At 37.2% G+C, this 19,994-nt stretch overlaps 1 protein-coding gene across 5 annotated transcripts in view; it reads right to left on the bottom strand.

The window, feature by feature from the left end:
* The window catches only part of LOC106878549 (uncharacterized), a 319,929-nt gene that overhangs the window by 14,335 nt on the left and 285,600 nt on the right, over positions 1 to 19,994 (bottom strand). For all 5 annotated transcript variants that reach the window (XM_052977987.1, XM_052977982.1, XM_052977966.1 and 2 more), the window contains 2 exons: positions 8,298 to 8,402; positions 5,803 to 8,118 (listed from right to left, as the gene is read on the bottom strand). In XM_052977987.1, coding sequence (XP_052833947.1) covers positions 5,803 to 8,118; positions 8,298 to 8,402 — 2,421 coding nt within the window. The remainder of the gene's footprint in view (positions 1 to 5,802; positions 8,119 to 8,297; positions 8,403 to 19,994) is intronic.

A 19,994-nucleotide genomic window follows, 5' to 3' on the forward strand; every position in this document is an offset into this window, starting at 1 on the left:
ACACACACACACACACACACATATATATATATATATATATATATATATATATACACAAGCGCACACATATCTGCAGTTGAATGCCCTTCCTAATGCCTATCGCCCAGCACACTCTATTAAGTGATTGGCATTAGAAAGGGCATCCAGTTGTAAAAACCATGCCACAACAAACAATTGGAGTCTGGACAGCTCCCATTTGGCCAGCTCCATGTCAAACCATCCAACTCATGCCATCATGGAAAGTGGATGCTAAACAATGATGATGACTCACACTCACACACACAAGGGCAGTGTTCTTATTCGTATTTACACACGCTTGAAAGAAGTGATTGTCCTATCATCAAGCAGCTAATAAATTATGATAATGATAACGTCATAATTAGGATAATTATCATCGAATGTCTTCAAGTGAATGAAAAATTACAATTGCAAACTTTGCAGGGCTCAGTAAAAGTTCGTTTTTTTTTTTCCTCTATTGTTACAACAGTTCATAGGTTTAGACTCGTATAGGACACACCTAGTCACTTTGATATCTTTCATCAGCAGATTGGTGTGGTTGGTGAGCAAATACTAAAAGAATCATTAATTAAAAAGATAAGATGTGTTACATTCCACATAGAAAGACAGTTTAATGAAATGAATAAAAAATAAATATTTTTGATAAGAATTAAAGGTGTTACTATATATCTTTTATATTCATTTATGATAACATTGAGAGGTATGCAAATAAAGCTCCTATTTCCTTCCTCTACTCCCATCACCTACACCCCCCCTCCACTACCAGGTACATACAGAAATATCCACATTGCTAGATTGGCCTTCATACTGGCAAGAAGGGATAAACATCTCTCAGTGATTCATCCAATAATGCAGTATTACCTGATGAAATGAATCAATGATGACGATCAACTGGATGGCCACAGATAATACAGACAATACTGTACTAATCTCAAGGATGCAGACTCTAATGTTAAAGTGATAGTATGTTGTCAACTTAATGTGACAGTCCCATGAAAGGGAAGAATGCTACTGTTATTTAGCCCTAGGAAATGTGTCAAGTCCAACAGGAAACAGTGTTTCCTAGGGCTAAATGACAGTAGCATTCTTCCCTTTCATGGGACTGTCACATTAAGTTGACAAAATACTATCACTTTATCGTGCTGCTACTGCATAAATCTCTCTGAGAGATTTAAAAATGTATTACTTCTAATGTTAAAATCATGTGATTTGTCAAACATGCACAGTAATGCATTAAATATTTATAAATTCCATCCTATATATATATGACTCATCAGTTATGACAACAAGTGTTCCAGTTGATCCAATCAACAGAACAGCCTGCTCATGGAATTAACATGCAAGTAGCTGAGCATTCCACAAACACATGTACCCTTAACATAGTTCTCTGGGAAATTCAGCATGGCACAGAATGTGATAAGCTGGCCCTTTAAATTATAGGTACAACTCATTTTTGCCACCTGAGGACCTAGTGCAATGGGAAATAAAGTGTCTTGCTCAAGGACACAATGTGACATCGGGAATTGAACATATGACCTTATGATCATGAGTTGAATATCATAGCCATTAAACCACGCACTTCTCATATATATATATATATATATATGTATATATATATATATATACACACACATGCATACATACACATACGCACACACATATAATGCAGGTATGACTGTGTGGCACCAAATGTCTACTACTACAGCCCTTGGTTAACCAAAGCATTGTGAGTGAATTTAGAAACTGTAAAGAGCCTGTCATGTGTATGTGTGTATGTGGATTGTGTATGTTTGTGTCTTCTTGTCTTGACATCATGTGATAGTTGTAAATGAATGTCAGTGTCATTCATTTTCAATATTCTGTGAAAATATGTCTGGCCAAGGGGAAGTATTACCTTGCTTGGAAACAGGTAAGGGGGGGGTGATAGGAAGGGCATCCAAATATAGAAAATCTGCCTCAATGTAAATCTGTCAGCCTCATGAAAGCATGGAATCGTGAACATGAAAATGATGATGATGATGATGATGATGATGATGATGATATATATATATATATATATATATATATATATATCTCAACATCAAAATGGAATAAGCAGGACAAGAGGAGACACATGGGACTGAGAATCACTGATAAGGTTACAGAATGTGTGATGAAAGAACTTTGACAGACAAATAAACTCAAAATAATCCTTTCTATTATAGCCACAAGGTCTGAAATTTGCAGGGAGGGGGCAAGTTGATCACATCGACCCCCGTGTGTAACTGGTACTTATTTAATCAAGCCCAAAAGGATTAAAGACAAAGTCAACCTGGGCAGGATTCGACTCAGTATGTAGTGGCAGACGAAATACCCCTAGGCACTTCGCCTGGCATGCTAACGATTTTGCCAGCTCGCTGCCTTCAATAAACTCAAAAATAATACAAATAAAACCTAAAGTGAAGATCAAATAAATAGTGCATGCATTTAATTGATAAAAAAAAAAAGACCAACCCCAAGTATAACAATATACATATTGTGCTAACAGTTGAACCAGTTCATCACAATAATAATAATAATAATAATAATAATAATAATAATTGATAGAAATTGGCAAAATGTGGAACCTCAAGACTAAAACAATACCTGTTCTCATAGGTGCCCTAGGAATGATAGCAAAAGGGGCTGATTCCTACCTGTCTCAGATACCAGGGAACCCCAAAATGGCAGAAATTCCAAAGATAGAGCTCATGGGAACTGCTCATATCCTACGTAAAGTATTATGTAATCTCAAATTGTAAAACAAAACTCATAATTTTCTTATGTTTCCTTAAACATTCTCTCAAACAATACTATGTGCAAAACCAAATATATGACACCGTAGGCATAACACCAACATGAACTTCTAACTTGTCTCTTGTGGTCTCTAGCTGAGACTTGGAGTCAACTCGTACAAATACAAAGCAAAAGTCAAACATATAATAATAATAATAATAATAATAATAATAATAATAATAATAAGAAGAAGAAGAAGAAGAAGAAGAAGAAGACAGTGAAGATGGAGTAGGAGTGGAGCAGGAGAAGGGAGAGAATTGATGGTTTTTCCAAGTTTCTGTGTATGCCAGATGATGGAGAATCATCTGGTACACACTAAAATTCATCCAGTCCATTCTAGCATGGCACCCTGACCCCTATCCCAACACTCCCCAAAAAACAAAACAAATAATATAAAATGGTGATAATAATGATGATGATGATAGCACCAAAGCTAAGTGAAAGTTGATTAATTCAACAATACATCATGTTGTTCACTTAACATGTTAACTGCCACATGTACCACCAGTGGTTCATCACAAACTTTGCACAACAGCCATATGCACCACTGGTGCTGTACATTTTCATAATTTGAGAAAATATTCTACTCTGTATCTTTGACATGGTTTCAAGGATATTTAAATAGCATGAACTGGTTTCAAACTTTGGTACAAGGCCAGAAATTTCAGGGAAGAAATAGGTCAATTACAATGACTCCCGGGGCTCAACTGGTACTTATTTTATCAACCCCAAAAGGATGAAAGGTTAAGCTGACCTTAGCAGAATTTGAACTCAGAATGTAAAGACAGACAAAATGTTGCTAAGCATTTTGCCCAGTGTGCTAACGATCCAGCTAGCTTACTGCCTTGTAGGTGCTAAATATCAATTTCAAAATTTGGCACAAGGCCAGCACATTCAGGGTAGAGGGAAGCTGATTACATCAACCCCAGTGCTTAACTGGTACTTATTTTATTGAACCTGAAAGCATATAAGGCAAAGTCTACCTCAGTGAAATTTGAACACAGAACATAAAGATGGATGAAATTCCACTAAGCATTTTGCCTGGCTTGCTAATGATTCTGCCAGCTTGCCACCTTATATGCTAAATATTAAAGTTTAATTATGAAATAGTGTAAAAATTCAAAATAATCACACTTCTTTGTAATTAAACAGCATGCAGTGTGAGTGGAAATATGTAGCATCACTGGTAAGTTCCAGTAACAGGCTGTGACTGTTTGTGTGTTAAAGTTTTTCATTGGTCGACATCAATTGATTCAAAATCAATTAATCACAATATGACAATAGTTGAGACAGGAGTGGTAGGTGACATTGTGTTCACTAGATCATATGTAATCATTGTGAAATGTTTTGTGGTTAAGATTCCTGTTTTAAAATGTGTTTATCTTTGAGAAGAGATTGAACAAAGTTTTTTTTTAGTTAGGTATGTTGTATTATTCTGCACTAGATGAGAGTAAGGTGACCATCCCTACCACTGCCATCATTGGCACTACCACCACCATCACTGCAACCACTACCATGATCATCATAATCACTATTTGAAGGTCTCTTTTTTCTGAGCAAGCTTCAGTTTATTGTAATCAAACAACAATGACGATAGTGACCATCACTACCACTATTACTGTTGTCATGATGACTGCCGCTACCGTCACCACCACCATGACCATTATAATCATCATTTTAATGTTTGTTTGTTTTTTGATACTGACATAAATAGGATAAGTCTGTCAAACATTAAATCTCTACCCATCTTGATTTTTTATCATCTGTTGTCCCACATCTTTAGTAAGGTGTTGGAAATGGGAAATATTTGTGGTTATAGGCATAGGCATGGCTGTGTAGTAAGAAGTTTGCTTCCCAACCACATGGTTTCAGGTTCAGTCCCACTGTGTGGCATCTTGGGCAAGTGTCTTCTACTATAGCCTTGGGCTGACCAAAGCCTGGTGAGTGGATTTAGTAGGCGGAAACTGGAAGAAGCCTATCATGTATATATAAATGTGTGTGTGTGTGTGCATGTGTGTGTGCATGTGTGTGTATTTGTGTGTTTGTGTATGTGTCTGTCAGCCACCACTGCTTGACTACTGGTGTTGGTGTATTTATGTCCCTGTAACATTAGTAGTTCAGCAAAAGATACCTATAGAATGAGTACTAGAATTTACAAAAGATAATAAGTTCTGGGGTCAAAAAATTTAACTAAAGGTCCCTCAAGGTAGTGCCCCAACATGGCCATAGTCAATGACTAAAATAAATAAAAGATGTAAAGATTCCAGTTGAGTAAGGAAGTGTATATTCGGAATAGTTTAGAATGTGGAAAATGATTTTTGCAAAGATTAGAATGAGGAAGGCTTTTGAAACATCGGTGAGATCATGGTGGAAAGAGTTGGCTGCTATTTCTAGCATGTCAGATGACCAAATAAGTCTCTCTGTCTATCTATCTATCTATCTCTTTCATTCATTGGCTTGTGAGTAGATTATTTGCCATTGTGGCTGGATTAGGTACCAAACTTCATGTGTTCCACATTTCTGATATCAGAGTACATTAGAATAAAAGAAAAGAAAAATTTTGCCAGACAACTAACCATCTCTTCACCCCTTAATCTGTTGATGCATTGAAACAAACTGAAAATTGTGAATAGTTTGGTGGCTTACTCAGTTAAAATTGAATTCTTTTGCATAAAAATAGAAGTATTATAGGAAGTGAGAGATTGTTATACTATTATTGAAAACATCTATCAAAGCTTAAAATAATCTTGATAAACTCTTGCTGGGTCTCTAATGATAATAGATTTTGGTACAGTACTAATGTTCAGGGTAAATATTTGGAGAGATTTCTGAACCGGTTCTATTCTTCACTTAGGTTTCATACAATTCTGGAGACATGAGAGGAGCTAATATTTCAAGGACCAGTTGGAATTGCTGTTGAAAGGCATACACAAACAACACATTTAGAGTTAAAATAGATCAACAACTTACCTCTACAATAAGATCTCCATCTTCAATAGATAACAATTCTAGTGGAGGGGGTGATTTACAGTCAGATTTAATCCTTATAGCAGTCATGCTTACTTCACACATGCTAGATAAACTTGCACTACAGCCCCGTACTGGCCGGAAGGCACTTCCAGGACCACCAAGTTTAGCATATTTCCCCTGGGGTACACTCGGCTGCCCTCCACTACTACAGGGACTAGATTTCCCAAAGCTAGTTGATGTAGGTAAATGTATGGTTTTTCTTTCAAGAGAAATAAACTTTGATATACAAAGATTGTAAACATCCACTTGAGTAGGATAAAGGTTATACATTTGTATCAACTGATAAAGACTAGCATTTGGCACAGAATCAGGAGTTGGGGTTACTGGAGACTTGCTTCCAGACTGAGTGGGACTTGATATAGAATTGATACTATTATCATTTAGAGCAGTAATGTTAGTTTTCCTAGGGCTCATAGTTTGTGAAAAAGATTTTGTAGTCTCTAGAATTGTGTGTGGATTATCTAACTTTCTGGAAGACCTAGAGTAAAGTGTTTGACTTGATAGGCTTTTTGGTTCCCATTTGCTGCCATTATATAAAGAAGCTGACTTTGCGGATAAAAGAGTTGAATATTCTTGCTCATGCTTCGATTTCGGAGAATGTTGGTAGAGGTAGCTTTTACTTGTTGAAAGTGTGTTTGCTTTCAAGCAGTCAACTGAGCCATATTCTTTAGTTTTCACTAGCCTTTTGTCAAATTCTGGTTTGTAGTAGCCAGGTGCTTTGAGTTTACTTGAAGAATGACATGGCTCAATTTCTGTGTCAATAGTACTATAGCCAGAATCTACAGTGCTGCTGTGAGAACGAGCATTTATCTGGCTTGTAAGATTACTGTCAGAGTTCTCAACACAGACCACAGGCACAACTTGTTTCCATTCAACTGGAGGTTGGCTCTGATGAAGATTAGTTTCAACTGAAAGATCTTGTAAACTTCGGAACTTCCAGACATCTGCAGCACTTTCAATAGGTTTAAATTTTAGTTTATCTGAGCAGTTATCATCAGTATCAATGTCATTTAGAGAGAGGAGAGAAGAGACTTCATAGTCTAAAGGTGTATCAGCATGCTGGCTATTGTTTGAACTTCCAGCACTACACAATAAAATTCGCTGCTTCATCAATTCTGTGAACTTACGACGCTTTTCATCTATACTTTGACTGGGAACACGTGGTAAGCTCCTTCTAGGTTTAAGCTTGTTAATAGAATCAGTACTTCCATATTTTCGATGTTGATCAAGAACATTACTTTTAGAAAATGTATGGATTTGAGTCATTGGTTTTGGTGGGTCATTGTAAAGATTGTGACTTTCTTGTTGTGGGACAGAATTGGCTTTCGAAATTTTATTGATTTGTCTAGATAGGGATGCATTCAGTGGGTGGAAAACTTTTGTACTTCTATAACGTTGTTGACCATCTGATACAGTTTTCTGTAGAGGTGTTTCATGTTTTTGTATATGTACCTGAGGACTTTGTTGTTTTAAGTGTGATGTCGAGGAGTGTGGATGCTGATTGTCATGAGTCATATGTGATACGGGTCGGCTGGAATATTGTAATGATGACTTAGATAGACTGCGATGCAAAGTATCAGATGATTGTGTTTTTTTACAACTATTTACTGTGTCTAAACTATGAGACTGAGAATCTTGAAGTGATTTAGTTTTATCAAGTCGATGGGAATAGAGGCCACTTGCTGTCTTTTGTGCCGTTAATCGAGAAGTGGTCCTACTTAAAGTGCTTGTTAAAGTTCGGCTGGAAGATGCAGAGGAAAGCTTTGTGGAAGCAGGCTCATGAGATTTCTGTGAACTGTTGGGTAATGATAGCCTGGGCTCACTTGTCAGATCCCCAAGACTCTGGGAGCGATTTGCATAATCGATATTTTGTGAAAGATTATGCTGACTTTTGGTAAGTCTTTTAGTTGTTGAAACTGGTGATCTGGTTACCTTCCGACTAGTATGTTGTGAGAGCTGGCGTTGTATCCCAGTTGTAGTAGAACGTGGTGGAACCGAAGAATCAGAAAGGTAACGACAAGTTCGTCGGTGGACATTGTTGTTAATCTCTGTTCGCTGTCGAATACTGTTCTGTTGATGTCTTGGAGGCTGGCGCTCATCACAAGAGAAGGAACGAGGTAAAGTATGAGTCTTTTTAGATAAAGGGGATTGCATCACTGAATTTTCCTTCCCACATTCTGATAATTGATCAGTTGATTCAACATTTTGATCATCCTCTTGTTCAGATAACGAATCAGCATCAGATTTCTTCCTTGTCTAAAATAAAATAAAAAAATTAATTAAATTAATATGAAATAGAGATGACTAGAAGATGAACAGAAAGGAGAAAAAATTAAAGATAGAATTTTAATTAATAAAATTGATTTAGTATAAATTTCAGAAAATAAAAATGTTTGGAAATAAGAAATGGTAAAAATTTAAAACTGGAATTTTACTTTTGGTTTCTTTGGTTTTTTATCATTTTGAAATATTCCATCTAATTGTTGGCGAAAATTTTTGTCTCCAGACTTCAGACCAAGCCATTTTTTGGTGTTCATCATCTGTAAGAAAATAATTAAAGATATGAAAAAAATATTAAATATTATTCTCAGATGAGTCACGCAATCAATTTCTTTATTTAAAACAACAATATAGTCTGGGAACTTTCATCTTGAATGAATACAATATGTTGAATGCTACAAATTGTAAAGAAAATTATTAATGTACTTGTTACTCATATAGAATCATTGAAATTGCCATAAAATGTTATGAACATCCATGTAATTTTGACATCACTAGACAATAAGGAGACACTTCGCTGATTGGCAGCAAAATTCTTATGCATGAAACTCTTGTGAGTTACTTGGTGACCCCATTAGTGTTGGTTCCAGAAAAAAAAAAAATCATCCGATACACTCTATAAAGTTCTTGGCAATAAGAAGGGTATCCAGCCATAGAAACCATGACAAAGCAGTCACTGGAGACCAACACAGCCCTCAAGCTAGTCAGATCCAATTGAACCGTCCAACCCATGCCAGCATGGAATAATGGATATCAAATGATGTTGATGATGAAATATATCTTCTTTAATGGGAAAGCATGAAAATATCAAAATATATCTTCAACTAATTGTTTTTATTTTATTTGTTGTTGTTGCTTAAACCCAGGTCATCTCTGACAGAACATGCCAATCAATGATCAAAGGCATTCCAGACATGGCCATCCCATCTTTTTCTAAGGCATACTTTAGACAGGGTTGCATTATACAATGTATCCATTTTTTTTTAAAGATGGTAAGGAAAAATTTCTTTTACACATTTTATTCATAAGACAGTAATCATGCTGGGGCACAAGCTTGAAGGCTTTTAGATGGACAAATTGACGTCAGTACTTATATATCTACATATATATATTTTTAAGTCAGGTACTTATTCTATTGGTCTCTTTTGCAGAACCACTAAGTTACAGGGATGTAAACAAACCAACACTGGTTGTCAAGCAGTGAAAACAAACACAGACACAAAGATACACACACACACGATAGGATTCCATCTACCATACTCACTCACAAATCATTGGTTGGCTGGGGATGTAATAAAAAACAGTTGTGCAAAGTGCTGTGCAGTGGGACTGATCCTGAAACCACATGGTTGCAAAACGAGCCCATTGTATATATATGGCTGTGTGGTAAGTAGCTTGCTTACGAACCACATGGTTTCAGGTTCAGTCTCACTGCATGGCACCTTGGGCAAGTGTCTTCTACTATAGCCTCGGGCCGACCAAAGCCTTGTAAGTGGATTTGGTAGACGGAAACTGAAAGAAGCCCGTCGTATATATGTGTATATGTTTATGTGTCTGTGTTTGTCTCCCCAACATCGCTTGACAACCGATGCTGGTGTGTATACATCCCCGTAACTTAGCGGTTTGGCAAAAGAGACTGATAGAATAAGTACCAGGCTTACAAAGAACAAGTCCTGGGGTCGATTTGCTCAACTAAAGGCGGTGCTCCAGCATGACCACAGTCAAATGACTGAAACAAGTAAAAGAGTATATATTTATAGTAATATGTAAAGGTAAAATCCAAGGATCAAGGTGTAGGAAGTTAGTGATCTTCAAGTAAGCCATAGCATATATAAAAATCAACTTTCAGGAAAAATAGTAGTTTACTGGAGTAGAGGGCTGTGAATTTTTCCTGTATTGAAGATGAAAGGCTGAAAAAAGTTAATTTTATATTTCACAGTTAGCCACATGAGTTGTTGTATATGGAAATAAACATCCAAAATTTAGGGAAAGGAGTAGATAAAATCCAGGCTACATATATTTCATAGCTGGCAGAACCTCAGAGGTAGTAAATTATCCAAACGAGGGGTATACCACAAGCTACTCATCAGGCCAAGGATATCTTGATTATAGGAAGTTTATATTGTCGTTAGGGGATCCCGTGAAAACTCATTGGGGATTCACTGGATTTTATCAACTCCATTCCCTAAATTATGGATATATATATGTCTGGCTCTTTTGCCGAACTGCTAAGCTACAAGAACATAAATAAACTAGCACCAGTAGTCAAGGAGTGGTGGGAAACAAACACAAGCATAAAACACAGGCATACAAACATACATACATCATCATCATCATCATCATCATCGTTTAACGTCCGCTTTCCATGCTAGCATGGGTTGGACGATTTGACTGAGGACTGGTGAAACCGGATGGCAACACCAGACATATATATATATATATATATATATATATATATATATATATATATATATATATATAGACTGCTGGTTCTAGTTTATGTTCTTGTAATTTAGCAGTTTGGCAAAAGAGACAGAGAGAATAAGTACTAGACTTAAAAATTGGGGTCAGTTTGGTTCAACAAAACCCTTCAAGGTGGTGCCCCAGCATGGCTACAGTCCAGCGACTGAAACAAGTTACAGATAAAAAATATCGAGGTGATAACAAGTGTCCAACACATCTGGCAATTTGTTGTGCTTAAGAAGACACATCAAGCTAAGTGAAATTGTGGTCATGGCAAGAGCCTACAACATGTAAAAGGCACCTGTGCTGGCAACACATAGAAGGCACTCGTGCCAGTGATACATAAAAAGGCACCTGTGCCAGTAACACATAAAATGGCACCCATGCTGGTGACACATAAAAGGCATCCGTGCCAGTGAGATGTAAAAGGCACCCATGCTGGTGATGCGTAAAAGGCACCTAGTACACTCTGTGGAGTAGTTGGCATTAAGAAGGGCATCTAGCCATAGAAACCAAGCTAAAAGAGACCGGAGACTGATGCAGCTCTCTAGCTTACCAGCTCCAGTCAAACCATCTTAGCCATGCTAGCATGGAAAACAGACACTAAATGATGATGATGATAGGTCCAACTAATGATATTGTAAATATCTGGTTTCTTTATTTTTAAATCTATTTTCTCTGTGACAACAAGGACAGAATGACTTTTGCAAAAGCAATTGATTTTACAGTTGGATAACATTACAGCCATTAATCACTGGAGTGTGAAGTGGGAAATGGAACCTGATATGTTGGTTAGGTAAACCAGAATGATGAGCATTATGTGTTTTACTCAAAGATTATTGTTGTTTAGCTCTAGGTCAATATTGATACAGAAAACCTTTGACTGAATGTTCCATAATTTTAATGTCCAATTCTCCATGTTCAAATGGGTTGGATGGGTTTAGGAAGTGGTTTTACTTGGTTATGGGTCGGCGTTCACCATATATATAAACACATATATATATGATGGTAATCTCTTGAAGTCAGAGAAAGATCGCTCTGGAATTTTTTGCTTAACAGCCTACTACCCAATGCAGACACTGAAACCATGATCGTATGATCATGAGCACAACACCTTAACCACTAGGCCATGCACCCTCACAACACACACACACACACACATATATATATATATATATATATATATATATATATATATATATATATATATATATATATATACATATATAGATACACACACACATGCATACAATGGGCTTCCACAGTTTCCATTTACCAAATGCCACTCACAAGTTATCAGGTCATTGGTCAATTTCAGATTATAGCAGAAGACACTTGGTTAAGGTACCATTTAATGGGATCAAATCAGAAACTTTATGGTTGCAAAACAAACTTCATAACCATACAGCCACACTTGCATCAAGAACTATATCTATTGACGACTTAGAAGTGTTTTATCAAAAGTGGTTCAATGAATCAGTTGAGTAATATGCTGGACCTTTATGCCTTTATGTCATGAGTTCACATTACACAAAAGTCATTGAATTATGACTTGGCCAAATACTTAAGTTTTCAAGTGTGTTGACATATTTTCAGCCAGGTTATTGTTAAGTGGAATCATTCAAAAGATGTCCCAGTATGAAACCCTGTCTTTGTGTTTGACACCATTTAATCCTACTCTTCCTCTCTCCTTCTCCATGCTTTCTCTCTGTTATGTACTTCAGAGAAGATGACACCTATGTATCACACATCCTAGAAATGTTAAGTAACTTATTCCATTAGAAACTAATTATCGTTCTATCAAAAACTTGTAAAGTAATGAGACAACTCATCATCATCATCATCATCGTTTAACGTCCGCTTTCCATGCTAGCATGGGTTGGACGATTTGACTAAGGACTGGCAAACCAGATGGCTGCACCACACTCCAATCTGATCTGGCAGAATTTCTACAGCACGATGCCCTTCCTAACGCCAACCACTCCGAGAGTGTAGTGGGTGCTTTTATGTGCCATCGGCACGTGGGCCAGTCAGGTGGTACTGGCAACGGCCACACTCAAATGGTGTTTTTTATGTGGCACCTGCACTGGCAACGGCCTCGCTCAAATTTTTTTTTGTGTCACTGGAACAAGTGCCAGTAAGGCAATGCAAGTAACGATCACACTCAAATGGTGCTTTTTACGTGCCACCGGCATGGGAGCCAGACAGCTGCTCTAGAAATGATTACGCTCGGATGGTGCTGTTAGTGCTCCACTGGCACGGGTGCCAGTCATCAAATTTGGTTCAATTTCGATTTCACTTGCCCCAACAGGTCTTTGTAAGCAGAGTTTAGTGTCCAATGAAGGAAAGGTTGGCATGGGTGCCAGTCGTCGAGTTTGGTTCGATTTCGATTTCACTTGCCTGAACAGGTCTTCACAAGCAGAGTTTTAGTGTCCAATGAAGGAAAGGTATGCATAAGTGGGCTGGCTACACCCCTGGCAAAGGCCACAGGTTATGGTCTCACTTGGCTTGCCGGGTCATCTCGCGCACAGCATATTTCCAAAGGTCTTGGTCACAACTATAAATTAATATTCCTTACAACTTAAAAATCTCCTTCCCTTAAGCTAAAACTTTTGTTATCCTAATCAACCACCAGCTACAGATCTACATTCATGTTATCATTTTCCAACTGGTCTTCATTTCCAAATATGTTACATGCCCTTAGAGCTTTGCAAACTTGAAACTAACAAAATACAAAAAAAAAAAAAAAAAAAAAAAAAAAAAAAAAAAAAAAAACCCAGAAATATGAGAGGACACTGCTAGAAACTGACTCTCCATCAGTTATAACAATGAGGGCGCCACTTGATCTGATTAACAGAATGGCCTGCTTGTGAAATTAATGTGCAAGTGGCTGAGCACTTCACAAATACATGTGCACTTAATGTAGTTCTGAGGGAGATTCAGTATGACATTGAGTGTGACAAGGTTGGCCCTTTGAAATACAGGCACAACTTATTTTTGCCAGCTGAGTGGACTGGAGCAACATGAAATAAAGTGTCTTGCTCAAGGACACAATGCACTGCCAGATATCAAACTCACAACCTTATGATTGTGAGCTGAATGCCTTAGCCACTAAGCCATGCACCTTCACTGCATTGCTAGAAGACTGATATAAAATAACAATAATAAATATTTAAAAACCATATTTCCAGCAAAAATCAGGAGTTGGCTTTGTGGACTCCATGGTAGTCTTTTAATCATATTCATCATTGTCCTACTTTTGAAGGAGTGGTTTATCCCTTTAGCATTCAGATTACTCTGTCAAATGTAATGCTTATTCATTCTTTATTTAAAATTAATCATGCATTATCTTGTAGCTTTGAGATTTTCATAATGTGATTGCTTATTTTTAGTAGAGTAGATGTGAGAGGCTAGATAGATCTGGCTGGTTTGAACATAAAATAGGTAGAATATTTAAGCTGGATATGGCCGGTTTGAATGCTAAAGAATAAGATGTAAAGATCTCATTCATAGAAACAATGAAGTTGTTGTTGTCATTGTCGTCAGCCATGCTGGCATGAGTTGGCTAGTTTGACAGGAGCTGGCCAGTTGAGGAGCTGTTCAGACTCCAACTGTCATTTGTGGCATGGTTTCTATGGCTGGATGTCCTTCCTAAAGCCAAAATCTGGCAGAAAGTGTCAGGTGCATTTGTGTGTGGATGTTAGCTGTTTATAGAAGGTTTACTCTTTTGATACCAAAGCACCTGAGACCATCCTTGTACCTGTGATGCAAATTTCCCATTTCAAAGTGGCATAAGTTTTAACGTTTCATCAAGATTTCATGTTAATGTATAATCCCCCACACCAGCCCAATAAGTATAGCTGCTTCACCAAATTCTTAAGTTCTTCATTATTTTCAAAATAAGTGTATTTCAACCGAAATATAGTAGCAAAAAGGTCAAGGAGAATTAAAAGTGATATCATTTTTAAAATAGGAACCTATGTGATTAGAAGTAGCACCCAACAGGTATGGAAGGAAGAGTGTCCATGTCAGAGACACAATCATACTTCAGGTCAAATGAGTCTGAAGTTCTGATTAATCTCCATAGTAACAAAAATTATTAAGTGATATCTGTTTAGTTTTGCTGATACAATGTAAGATTAGTTCATATAGCAACACATCCAGATCAAACATATGACTTTTCTCTGAAGTCTAAATAAGAGAATTTAACAGAATGCTAAACACTCACATTCTGCAATTTACTTTGAAAAGAAAATAGTTACATTACTAATCAGAAAGAGGATAAAGTTGTATTAGAAATAAATTAATATCACAGTAAATAGAAGTGTTAGTTCACATGCAGGAGCCAGTCTAGACTATATTTTGCTAAAATAAATTAATCCTTCACACATAAACATAATTATGATTATAAACATAGATGGACTATATTTTCCCTCTGTCCCTTCTACCACTACAACAATTACTCCAGTTCCTCTTAACTTGTGAATTCCGTCTTGCTTTTCCTTACACTGGAATGACACTGCTGGGTCTGGCTATTTGGACACAGATGCTTTGGCACAGCTGACTGGACATGCAAACTGTTTTGGCAACAATATATTTTGGTGCTGAAGGCAAACACACACACACATATGCAGAAATATACAAGGAGGGAGAGAGAGAAAGAGAGAGAGAGGGGAGGAGATGGAGAGAGACATATTTATATATATATAGAGAGAGAGAGAAAAAGCAGGTAGAGGGAGGGAGGGAGAGAGAAGGTGGAGATAGTGAGAGACATAATTTATTTATTGAACACAATTGACATAAACACCTTCCTTTCAGCTCATACACATAAAGAGAAATATGCTCACACACATAGACACAGAGAGAAATGAAATGTTTTGGCATTAGAGGCAAACACTCACACATACACATGCATGTGCATGAGCAGAAATATACACATACATAGAGGGAGAGTAAGAGAGTGAGAGGAGGAGGTGGTGATGGCATTGGCATCGTCATCAACCATCAGCACCAACATTGTCCTTACTTCCTCTTTTCCATGCTTTTAAGGGTCAGATGGAATTTGGTTAAAGCAGATTGTTTTTTTGCTATGGCCTGTGCCCTTCCTGTAGTGTCAATCTTCACCTGTTTTACAAGCAAGGTAATATTTTCCCCCCTATAGCCAGACATGTTTTCACTGAAGATTGGAAACAAAAGGACACTGCTTGCATTATGGTGACACTTGCTCACAACAATTGCATGATGTCAAGACAAAGAAACACAAATATACACACTCATGCACATACACAGATGCAATGGGTCTTTTCAGTTTCTGCCTACCAAATCCACTCACAAGGCTTTGCTCAGCTCAGAGCTTAGTAGAGGACACTTGATCAAGGTGCCATGCATCCCAAAGCAAACTTCTTAACAACCTGACTGATTGAAGCAAGGAAGAAATAGAGAGAATATGTTTGAGGTTTTGGACAAAAATCTTTCAATAGGATAGAAAAAGGAGAAAAATAAAATTTGGAAATACTAGCTGGTATGGCTGTGTGGTTAAGCAGCTTGCTTGGCAATTAAGTGGTTTTTGGTTCAATACCAGGCCAACCAAGTGAGTGAATTTGGTAGATGGAAGCCTGATGTGTGTGTATGTGTGGCCTGATGTGTGCGTATGTGTGTGTATGGAGGAGAGAGAGAGAGAGAGAGAGAGAGAATATGTGTGCACGTTTTTATGTTTGTGTTTGTCATCCAACCACTACCTCACAACTAGTGTTGGTCTGTTTACATCCCTGTAACTTAGTAGTTTGGCAAAAATGGTAGATTATGTATCAAACTTAAAAAAAATACTAAGTACAGGGGCTGATTTGTTCATCTAAAATCTTTCAAGATGATGCCCCAGTATGGCCACAGTCCACTGACTGAAACAAGTAAAACAGAATATTATTTGCTTGGACACAGGACCATTACACAAATTACAAAATGAAATTTAACCACTGTAGCTTAGTATAAACTGATATTTCATGCCTCAAAAGTTTTGGTAGGAGAGACATATAAATATATATATATATATATATCATATAGACTTGTTTATCTCACATGAGTGTGATAAATTAAGTCAGACATTAAATGTCTGTTTTTCTCCTTGACTTTTCATTCATCATAAAATTCTTTGATAGACAGTTATCATTATTGACTCCAGAGGTTTATATTATCATCATCACCACCACAGAAACCACCACCACTACCACCAGTGCTGTCACCACACAACCACCACCAATGCTGTTGTAACTGCCACTATGATGGCTGCCACCAATACCATTATCATCATGATCATCACCAGCACGATACAGTCATCACTACCGCCACCACCACCACTGCAGCTGTCACCACCACCACCACTGCAATCATCACCTTCACCACCATCACCATCATCCTCACTACCTCCACCATTAAATCCAGTTACCCACGCTTGCATGTATAGGACAGGACTTTTCTATCATGGTGTCTTGCTATTTATTTCTGTGCTTTGTTGCCTCATCCATGAGGCTCATCAACCTCCAAAGATCCTCTTTCTCCACATATCACTTCTTTCCCCTCTTACCACATTGTTATTCTCCACATCATATGTGTGCACCAGATCAATCTTCTCTCTTGCACACTACATCAGAATCTTTTTGCACTTGGGTTTTCTTTCAGAAATCATTTGCATTCAGTTATTCATGCTTACTAACATTATATAATACAATTAGTAGAGCAGGCTGGCTTCATTTCTCCAGGATTAGCTCATAGATGCAGGCACAACTGTGTGGTTAAGAAGCTTGCTTTGCAGCCACTTGGTTTCAAGTTCACTCTCCACAGTTTCTGTCAAACAAATTCATTCATAAGGCATTGGTTGGTCTGGAGCTAGAGAAGACATTTGTCCAAGGTGCTACAAAGTGAAACTGAACCTAAACCACATGGTTGCAAAGCCAGCTTCTTAATCACCCTGTGTAACCTGTACCTGAGGTAAATAAAATGAAAATACCTCAACTAGGAACCAAAACTGAATGGTATAGTAGGAAACTTAGTGTCTTCTGTGGTAGTTTGAACTTTAGCAAAGACATTCATCAGTAAAACCCAAAACCTAATCATAATGATTTGAGAGAGAAAGGTGGTGGGAGAGAGAAAGGTGGTGGGAGATAGAAGAGAAGGCAAGTAAGCGTGAGGAGGAAAAGAAAGAAGGGAAAGAGGAAGATAGAAGTGAGAAGAAAGAAGTAAGGAAAAGAGAAAGATAGAGAGGTGAGAAGAAAAGAGTAAGAGAGAAACAGGTAAGGGGAGAGGAAAATAGAAATTTGGTCTAATGTGAAATCAAGAGTTCATTAATATTGTGCAATAAATTATTTGATAATTTTCATCAATATTGGAAGCTATTGATAAACAATGGTATTATATAAATATTGCTCTGATCAGAATGATGGAACTAAAGACAATTAGTTTTTATTTTTATAATCTTATAGTTGGTAAGGAAAGCAATACCCATGACCCATTTACAGAGCCTTCCAGACTGCTGAGACAGAGGAAATTACCCTCAAACCAGATGCCTGGCCTAAATGTTTGCATTAGAGTGGGGTCTGCTAAAGGTATACAAGGTGCCAGATGACATCTACGACCCTATAGTTGGATTTGATCTCAGAACACAAAGGATTGGAACAAATACAAGGTACCTGGTCTGATTTTCTTATTGTTCTACCAATTCACTGCCCTAGTTTGGTACATTTCTTATCCTCCCCCACATTCTAATTTTGGCACAAGGCCAGAAATTTTGAGGGGAAGGAACAAGTTGATTGCATCAACCCCAGTGATCAACTGGTGCTTGTTTTATTAACCTTGAAAAGATGAAAGGCAAAGTACACTTTGGCAGCATTTGAACTCAGAATCAATAGAGTTGAACAGGAGATCACGGTAACATCACTTCGATCAGACATGCTCCAGCTCTCCAGGAGTACATAAACAATTATCATGGTTAAACTTATAATGCCCTGAAAGAACAGACTCGATGTTTCTGATCAGGTAAAGAAAACCAAATATCAAAATATATCAGGACTTCGTCAATGAGGCTCATATCAAGGGATGGCATATGGCCTCTTTCTCTATTGAAGCCAGCCATGGCTTTCCAGCTGGATCAGTGCACTATTTCCTACAGAAGATAGGTCTGGAACCCAGACAACTGAAGAAAGTCTTCAATGAGATCGACACTGCAGCTGAAACAGGCTCAAAATGGCTATGGTTGATAAGAAACTGCAAGTGGAATTCTTCTGTAGGTGAAGATTACTTCTGTCCTTGCAGCCCCACTCAGGTGGAGCATGCAGTACAGCCTAAGGGGCGAACACTTGTGACCTTGAGGTTCCTGCTGACGATATGGAAAGGTTTCTAGCATTGTGATGGATTTAGAAGAGCTTGCAAAACCTCTGAGTAGCTCCTGCAGTTTCTGCATGGGGCTAAGTATCACCTGAAGCATTCAATCTAACATTCTAATGACTCTGTCAATTCATCACCATCTGTGTTATGTTTCCAGCAGAGAGAATGAACCAATTCCATTGAAACCCTTTACTAAACACACACTAATAATTTTAGTCTCTAGTTTGAAGGTAGCTTCCTGCTTTCCCTCTCACCAATCACATATGTCTCTGTAAAGCATTATAGGTTCTCAAACACTGCCTTTGCTCCTGACTAAAAGATGAAACAAATAAAATAACAAGAACACCACCAGAAACAATAACAAAATATCAAAGTAGAGAAAAATTTACACAATATGGAAAATAAAAAAAATAAACATATTTTATAGAACATTAGTTTTATACTTATATTAACTTTGACAATACAAAACATCTAAATTCACAATCTAGGTTGTATTTTTTTCCCCAGAAGACAGGAAAGCATTTAAAGAAAGTAATTCAAATATAGTACATGAAAGAAAAAGTAATAGAGCAAGAATACCAAGAAATATTGCAGAAATAGTGAAAATAAAAAACAAAAAAGTAATGAAGCCAATAAAATTTTATATTCAGTGAATATAAAAATTTGGTCGCTGAATGAAATGTTACATTAATATTGAATAAGCAAAAGTGCCAAACTTTAAAAATATCCTCTAATGGGATCAACTGAAGTCTGGTGCTACCTGAAGGAGAAACAAATCTCCATGTAAGTGAAGTCTTTAATGTTGCTTTGATAAGAGTGAAATAGCTTTTAAAGAACACATTTTATTGCTGTCTTTTATTATTAATGGTCTTTGACATGACAGAAACCAAACTTCACTCAATTCTTGCTCGGCATTTAATCAGCAGTCTGTGTTTAGAAGTCAAAAATTATAAAATAAAGAAAAATTTTCCAAGATTTTTTTATGATGTCTTCATTATTATTATTATTATTAT

The sequence above is a fragment of the Octopus bimaculoides genome, chromosome 2 (genome assembly GCF_001194135.2).
Source record: "Octopus bimaculoides isolate UCB-OBI-ISO-001 chromosome 2, ASM119413v2, whole genome shotgun sequence".
NCBI classification, from domain to species: Eukaryota; Metazoa; Mollusca; class Cephalopoda; order Octopoda; family Octopodidae; genus Octopus; species Octopus bimaculoides.